The 8,461-nt window shown below is 29.5% G+C and overlaps 1 protein-coding gene across 2 annotated transcripts; it reads left to right on the top strand.

Annotated features, from left to right (window-relative positions):
* Positions 1-2,217: 2,217 nt before the first annotated feature.
* On the top strand, positions 2,218-5,703 carry LOC120068362 (protein DEHYDRATION-INDUCED 19 homolog 4-like). Of its 2 annotated transcripts, none has more exons than XM_039020099.1 (5): positions 2,218-2,494; positions 2,608-2,750; positions 4,108-4,185; positions 4,684-4,943; positions 5,241-5,703. In XM_039020099.1, exons 1-5 carry the CDS (start codon positions 2,452-2,454, stop codon positions 5,344-5,346), a joined length of 630 nt encoding a protein of 209 aa, XP_038876027.1. In that variant the 5' UTR covers positions 2,218-2,451; the 3' UTR covers positions 5,347-5,703. The 2 variants fall into 2 exon arrangements, with proteins under 2 accessions (XP_038876027.1, XP_038876026.1); XM_039020098.1 differs by having other exon boundaries at positions 2,219-2,499.
* The last annotated feature ends 2,758 nt before the right edge of the window (positions 5,704-8,461 follow it).

The following is an 8,461-nucleotide window of genomic DNA, read 5'->3' as shown; positions in this document are numbered from 1 at the left end:
AAAGTAAAAAAAAAAAAAAAAAAAAAAAAAAAAAAAAAATTGAAAAAAATACATATCTGAAGTTGAAAAATCGTAGACTATGTATAAGAATAAGGAAAACAACCCAAAAATGTGGGAATAATGGTGAACCAAATTGAAAAAATATATATACAATGCTAAAAAAAATCTATAAAAAATTAAAACAAAAAATTAGGAAGAAATTGATAAAATTAGAACCAAAACCAACAAACAAAAACGGAAAGAAGAAAAAAAAAATGAAAAAAAAAAATACTTGATGGAAATTGAAGGTTTAATTGAGGTATTTATAGAGTAAAGTATGTTTGGAATGTGTTTAATTAAAAAAAGTCATTTTGGAAGAAATTTGGCCTTAAATATATAAAACCTAGGATTCCTTTTATATATACTATAAAAAGAATCATAGATATAAATATTAAATATATGAGATTTGAATGTTTAAGCTCTTTATATGTTTGGATATACATGATAATTAATGGATGAAATTTAAATATTTGTATTTAATTTAACAATTTTGTATATGAAAATCAAAATTAAATAATTACTTAATTAAATTGCAAGAGACCCATTATTAATCATCAATTAAATTTTGTATTATTTAATTTGTTGTCATTTGTTTAATTGTTTAATCTATTAAAATAAAAATAAATGAATACTTTTATATTAAACATAATTATATTAATTAAATTAATTACTAAAATAATCAAACCAATATAAATTAATTATATATTGATAAATAATTATAATAATTTTTAAATAGTTAACCAAACATAGAATATTAAAGGTAAAGATATTAGTTGAAATTTGTTAAGTCTAAATAATATATTTATATTTATTAATTAATTAAAATTAATAGAAATTTTGAGATGAGTGGAGAAACAAACGGGCCTTGAATATATAAAACAAATCTTAACCGTGAAGATAAAAGTGGAAGTTGAAATTTTAGTAAAAAGTGAAATATGATTTGATGAGATTCTAAAAGCTTATGTGAAATCATCGGTTTGAAATATTTAAAAATGATTTTAATAAATTTGGTTTTTAATTATGTGTATTCAAACAAAAAAAAAAAAAGTTAAAAATTCTTTAAAGGTATTCTTTTACTCTCGTAAAATCAAATCCAAATGCGTTATTAATTCTTTAATACTTAAAAAAAAAACATTTTTGGTCCCTAAATTTTTAGGAAAGCCCCTAAATTTTTAGGAAAGCAACAATTTAGTCCATAAAGTTTGATCTACAATGATTTAGTCATTATACTTTCGACATTGTAACAAGTAAACAAATTTATCAAAATTAGATGTCAACTTTTAACACTTTATGGTGTAAACTTTGTATTTTGTAAAATATTTAGTCTCTAATTAATTTAACGGTTTATTTATATAAATCTCATTAAACCTCAACATTAATTTCTACGATACGGACTAAATCGTTACAAATTTTAAAATTCAAAGACTAGATTGTTACATAATAAAATTCATAGACAAAATTGTTACAAAATTAAAAGTATAAAGACTAAATCGCTACAAACTAAAGTTCATAGACTAAATTATTATTTATATAAAATATTAGAGTTTAAAAGTGATTTCTAACCTCCGATAAAATTTTCTAAAAACTATATCAATTCCCAACGAATTCTTATTTAGGTATATTTTTATTTTTATTTTTATTTTTTTTTTTGGAGAAAAGTATACTTTTATTAAAGGATTCTCTTGTATATCCAAAAATATATTAAAAAACTATATCTGATTATAAGGATCACACCTTCCTTTTATATTTCATCGTTATTTCTTTCTACATATTTCATCGTTATTTCTTTCTACATATTTCATCGTTATTTCTTTTACAATACGTAGAGGGGAGGAATATTTTTTATTTGAGAGGAGAATATTTAATACATTAAAGATAAAGTTAAGAATTTAAAAAAATTAAGAATCGAATTGGGAATCACCTCAAATTTTAGTAGCCACGTGGGATATTTAGCATAATCTTTACAAACAAGATAAAGTCAAAATCGTAAATAATTAAACTAAAGGGCAATAATTGAAAATCACCTCAAATATAGGGGCTTCATTTTTTAATCCGTGTCAGGTTTTCAAGCTTTCAGAGCGGAAAGTAGGTGGGGGTGACGGGTGGGGGATATATTGGCAAATAATTAAAAGAATAGGGGTATCCTCGCAAAAGCTTGATCTTAAAGTCGCATCGTAGCCAGAGGGTCGGTAGAGAGTCTTTTGGTGCTCTCTCCGTCGCGTAATTTCTGTGTCTTTTCCTCGCTGCATTTCTTCATCTCTGTAAGGTGGTCTAGTTTCTAGTTTGATTTTGGATTCCGTTTCGCGATCTACGAGAACGATCGCGATTTTTGTTTGTTGTGAGAATTCATCGAACAAACGATTTGTAGAAGAAGATTTAGAGTTCGATCGATGGAGGACGACGATTCATGGAATGTTCCCTTTCAAGTTTCATCTTCGCGACGCTACCGATCTCGGTCCGGTTCGTTGCCGACTCTTTTGTTTTGGAAATACTCTGTTTGATTCCGATTTTTTTTCTCCTGGTAATGGGCGTTATGTTTTGGTTGTCTTTTTTGTTTGCTTGGTGCAGGCGTGTACCAAGGAGATCATGAAGAAATCGAAGAGGAAAATTCAAGGGCTGAATTTTTATGTCCGTTTTGTGCCGAGGATTTTGATATCGTAGGTCTTTATTGTCATGTCGACGAGGAGCACCCGGTGGAAGTCAAGAACGCGGTATGCATATTTGATAATTTAGATGTATAACATAGATATGGCCGATCTATAACATCCTGTGATGAAAAATGATCGTATCGTCCCGTGTAAAACTTTTTTTCTTATTATTCTGGAAACGTTCTGGTTTGGTAGAGATTATTATGTACTTATTGTCACAGCTGATAAATGTTGAATTTTGTATTCTGTTCTGATTTCCCATATGAAATCTGTTCATTGTTCTTTTTTCAACTATGGTTTTATCGATCTTTTAGATTCCAGTTGTCGCCTATTTAACACCTTTATTTAGTGCTGTAAGGTCATTTTGTGAAGGTATCAAACTGCGTTTCTGGATAGCTTCATACCAAAAATTCTTGGTTTCTCCTAGGTCTAGGCTTTGGGGGCGGGTATAGGTGCGTTCCGAGTATAGGGGAGAAAAGCTCTTATTGGATAAATACAAGCTTCTATCTGAAAGTCAACTGACAAGTAACTCTCCTATCTTGTAAATATTGTAAAATCTTTACATCTTTCCAATGTGGGATCTCTAACATGTTCTTCAATATGGTGCCTCTTAGATTCACTATTCTTGAGTTAGATTCCAATTTTTGTTTAGACAGAATACGTGTTTGGGCTACATGAGCTCTAATACCATATATAGAGTTTTCATCTCAAACTCAATTAACATGGAGATCCCAGTATCCCATGTTTATTTAACATTGTATCAGAGTCCATGAAGCCCAAATGAGTTTTTGGTCCCCCCAACGAATAAAGGAATCCGATCCAAAAATGATAAACCAAAAAGGGCATCATCTTGTGAGGACACATGTTGAGAATCTCACATTGGAAAGTTTAGAAAGCCTCACAATCTTTATAAGATACTAAAGTTACTTCTCTCATGTCAATTGGTTTTGAGATGGAACTTCATGTTTATCTAATAGCTATGACTCTAGTTATCAAAAAGAAAGAAAAAAAGCCCTAGGATGGTAGTGAACTATGGATTATGACTAAGGAAATAGAGAACAAAATTTTAGTTCGTCTAATCAATAATATAAATCACAACCCTAGCTTTGTTCACTTTTCAGTTAGTTTATATCATTTGTACTATGTTACTCCGGTATGTGATGAGGAGAGGAAATAAAGGGACAAATTGAAAGAATTAATGTCATTATGGTGTCCTATTTTGTTCTTCCTGAAAGGTATCATCAGTACATACTGTAACCAGTTTTTATATTTGCCACTACAAAATTGGTCAAATGGGGAATATTCTCCCCTACCTCCTCATTTTATATCTCTTAGTTTGATTGCTGTATGGACCTTGTCAAGAATAAGATGCCATCAAAATTGTTAATTTTTTCTCACAATAGTATTATTGTAATTTCAGGTATGTCCACTATGCACGAAGAAGGTGGGAATGGATATTGTTGGCCACATCATCTCACAACATGGGAGCCTTTTCAAGATATCCTTAATCTTCCTTTGTGATTATTTATTTTCTAGTCTTGGATATTGTTTCCATCTTAACTAATTCAACTTTCACGGATTTACCACTTTTTCCTTTTAATTTAGAATTTGAAGTTTTGGAAATTTGTAAGGGCGTGTTTGAAAGTGACTTTAGAATGAAATCACTTTTGTCACATTCAATATTGCTCATATTTTTAAATTAACTTATTCAAAATCACTTTCGGTTGAATGGAAATTACTTTCTGAAAGTGTAGAACCAAATGTTAGAATGAGTTTATGAAAATGATTTTTAATACATCTCCAAATCTGTTTTTGGGCTAAAATTACTTAAAACAAATCCAAATCAATGCTGCTCTGCAATGCTGCTATTGGTGTCTTTGGATGCTTATGGAGCTTCAAGTCAATTCCTGAAATTGAAGGCCAATCCTGCCTGTCAGTCCTTCGTAATTTCTATTTACTGATTTGTAGATACTCCACTTCCTTGACTAAAAAATACGTGCAGCGACTCAGGAGATTGCGAAAAGTTGGATCCAATTCAACATTTTCGAAGCTAAGAAAAGAGCTTAGGGAAGGAACCTTGAGATCCCTTCTTGGTGGTTCTTTACACTCTGCCCCCACAAGTACTGAGCCTGATCCATTGTTGTTCTCATTTACTTCTAATCTGCCTACGGTCAGTAAACCTGCAAGAGTGCAGTCTCAGTCGTCAGCTGAAGTAACTTCGTCACAGGAAAATCCCAAGGTTCTTCCAGAGAGGAGGTAAGAACCAAACCCCCCCTCCCCAACACACAAGGAAAAAAAAAAAACTCTCCTGCATGATGATTTATGTAGGGATTAAATGGAAATATATAAGACTATTTCTGCGTTACTTCGCCTTTGTACTTTGTTTCCCATTGAATTCATATCATATCATATACCTTCTTGCCAACATGAGCATAGTCTAGTGGTAATTGATGTGTTAGAGGTTGGAATCTTCATATCACACATTTGTTGTAGTAATGATATATACCTTACTCTTCCCCTTTGCATAATCTGACACTGAACTTATCATGGCAGCAATGTCTCAAGGTTGCCGGCTTCAAACAAGGATGAAAAGGAAAAGGCTCAGAAATGTGAGTTTGTACAAGGGTTGTTGATGTCCACTATTCTTGATGGGTTATGATTGGTTATGGGGTCGTCGGAAAAGGAGACCTTGCCAGTTAAAGTACGGAACCATGAGCGTAGGTTATCGGGATGGATCGGTCTGATTTTAATATTGCAGCAGGTGGCACGGCAATAGTTATTAGGGTAAACTATGCAATGTTCTATTTTCCAAAAGTATATATGTTCATAGATGGAACGATGGAAGTTCTTGTTTTATCAACATTTAGTATTATGATGATAATATGCTAATGCAACTCTTAATCATAGATAACGGGCCGATCCCCTAGAACTTAAGAGTTTGCTTGGGAAAATAATGTTAATTTCAAGCTATTTAAAGTTGCCTTTGCTATAAAATGTGTTTGTAGACTTTGGTATATTTTAGGTTTATCCTAAAATCTGGATTGAACTGTAGCATAGCGGCCTGTTTGATATGTAAATTTAGATTCTTAAAATTCATTTTTTAACCCGTACTAGCCTGTAAAAGTATAAAATCGCATTTCAAATTCAAACGGATTCCTTTTGTGTTTAATTAAAATGTAAATCATCTGAATTTAAGATTTTTGGTTTCAGAGTTTCGGCTAGTTGTAATTGACTAATCGTAATAAATAGAGAAAATATTGCTTAATTATATGTTTTATCCCTTATTTTTATTATTTATTTATTTATTTATTTTTTAAATTTAGATCCATTTGATAATCATTTCGTTTTTGGTTTTTGATTTTTGAAAATTAAATCTATTCTCTTACCATTTTTTTTTATCATGATTTGCATATTTCTTTAAGTACAATGATTGAACTCTTAGACATTTAAAAAATAAAAACAAGTTTTTAAAAACTATATTTTAGTTTTTTTTTTAGTTTTCTAAACTTGGCTTGATTTTTTTAAACCATTGAAAAAGTAAATACCAAGATAAGAAATTTGATGTAAGTAATGTTTATATGCTTAATTTTGAAAAATAAAAATAAAAAATTAAATGATGATCAAATGTGGTCTTAGTTTTTGCCCCTTGTTATAGTAAATACTATTTCAAAATCTTAATTAATTACGGTAAATACTATTTCAAAAGTTTCATTTGTTACATTATTTACTATTTGCTATAGTTTTTACCATTTTACATTCATGATTTTTTTATTATTTGCTACGTTTATTACATACTTTTCAAACTAAAATAGTTTACATTTCACATAGATACTATTATAATAAAAACTAAAATTAATAATCTAGGAGTATAATAATCAACTTCTTGCCTCAAACATTTTTTTAATCTTTTATTGTTAATCATCTTTAAAATTAATTGCATATAAACTTGCATAACTTTGAAAAATAAAGCCAATTTTAGAGGAAAGAAATCTCCCATTGTTTGTCCATTTCTTAGAAATTTGGATGAGGAATTGGTAATTTTTTCTTTGGGAAATACAATTTTCCCAATTAAGTTTTGTTTTTAATACAAATGAGGTATCAACTTGACTACTAAATACTGAGTTAACATAACTAGCAAATTTTTAATAGATAACGAGAGGAGATGTTTATAAGCCGAAAAAGGTTAGATATTTCATATTGGGCTACGATACTTGAATTTCACAAATCCAGCAACAAAAAAATACAAAGGAATACGACCTAATTCAAACATTAAGGTTGAAAAAAAATAATCCTAAAGAGCATTCAGGAAAAAAAGGATACACGAACGAGGGAAGATTAGAATTTTTGCTTCTCTTCTCTCATTCATTTCTCGACAATTCAACTTCTTTTCTTGTCGATTTGCCTTTGTTTCGACCTTAAATTCGTCTTCGGCAATTCAACATTCATACATTTAAATTCATTTTTTTTTAATGAAAATATTCTATCGGAATTTCATTGATATCGTGAAATTACAAAAGGATAAAAATGGCGTGTGAGATTTACATAATTCTGTTCCATTGTGATATAAGAGACGTGAGACTATAATTACTTAGATTCAATTTAACATCATTTTTGTTTTGTTTGGATTACTCTTTTTGCCTCCCAAATTTCTCTAAACTAAAATCACAAGGTATTTGATCATTTAAAAAATGTATTCACTTTTGATACACTTGTTCTCTACAATTCTTGTTTTTTTTCCCCTATATTATGGTCTTTTGATACCCATTATGTCAATTCACTTCTGCTGATCTATTTTGTTATCTAGTTTTTGTTTTTTTGTTGAATGATCATTTCTCTGATTATACTTTTCAACACACTTCCGATTTCCATTTTTAATTTGACTGATTGGGTTTCATGGATGAGATTTGAGTTTTATTTATTTTGTTAATTTTCTAAATCATTTTATTTATTCTGTTCCATGGTCATTTCTCTGATTATGACTAATTGGGTTTCATGCAAAATGAGAAAGCCAGTGATTCAAGTATATCAAAATCATATAATATGCTATGTAAAAGCTCATTATATGTATTGATGTACTTGAAATACATGTTATATGATAATTGATATACTTGAATATGCACCTCCCACTCGCATGTTTTTTTTTTTTTTGGGGGGGTGTTATTTTCAAGTTTCCAACCTTCATGTCTGGTTTGAGTCAATTTATTAATTTTTTTTTGGTTGGATTTGCAAAGTTTAAAATTGTGGCCCGTCTGTAATATCCTTATATTTTTTTTTAGGAGAGATTATGCACTATAGGTTATATTATATGTTATATAATATAATCTATAGATTATATGTTATATGTGATATAATGTATAGTTTAATATATATATTAAAATAGTTATATATCTTAAATTCAAATTTTGAATTTGAATTCCAATTAATGACTCCCAAGGAAGTTATTTAGGGAGTTACAGAAAAGAGTGGTTGGTTTTAGAAACCAACATGATATCTCATTTGAAAGACACAAAAGTGTTATGAGATATCACTTGAAAGACACAGAAGTGTTTTGTAAGAAAAATAGAAGATCATTTTCATTCTCTCTCAACTCTGTGTAATATCTATCGAAATTCTTCTCTAAAAAACAAAATCCTCCCTTTATCAAAATTGATTTATATATATATATAAGCCCACACACTCTCAATTGATTCTCATCATTGAGAATAACAAGGAAGAAATTGTGGTGGTGTCATTTTGGTTCACTATACATTAAGTTCGTGTTTCCGAGTTCGAGA

The sequence above is a fragment of the Benincasa hispida genome, chromosome 12 (genome assembly GCF_009727055.1).
Source record: "Benincasa hispida cultivar B227 chromosome 12, ASM972705v1, whole genome shotgun sequence".
NCBI lineage: Eukaryota > Viridiplantae > Streptophyta > Magnoliopsida > Cucurbitales > Cucurbitaceae > Benincasa > Benincasa hispida.
The sequence above is the reverse complement of the archived record's forward strand: the minus strand, read 5'-3'. Positions and strand labels throughout refer to the sequence as shown.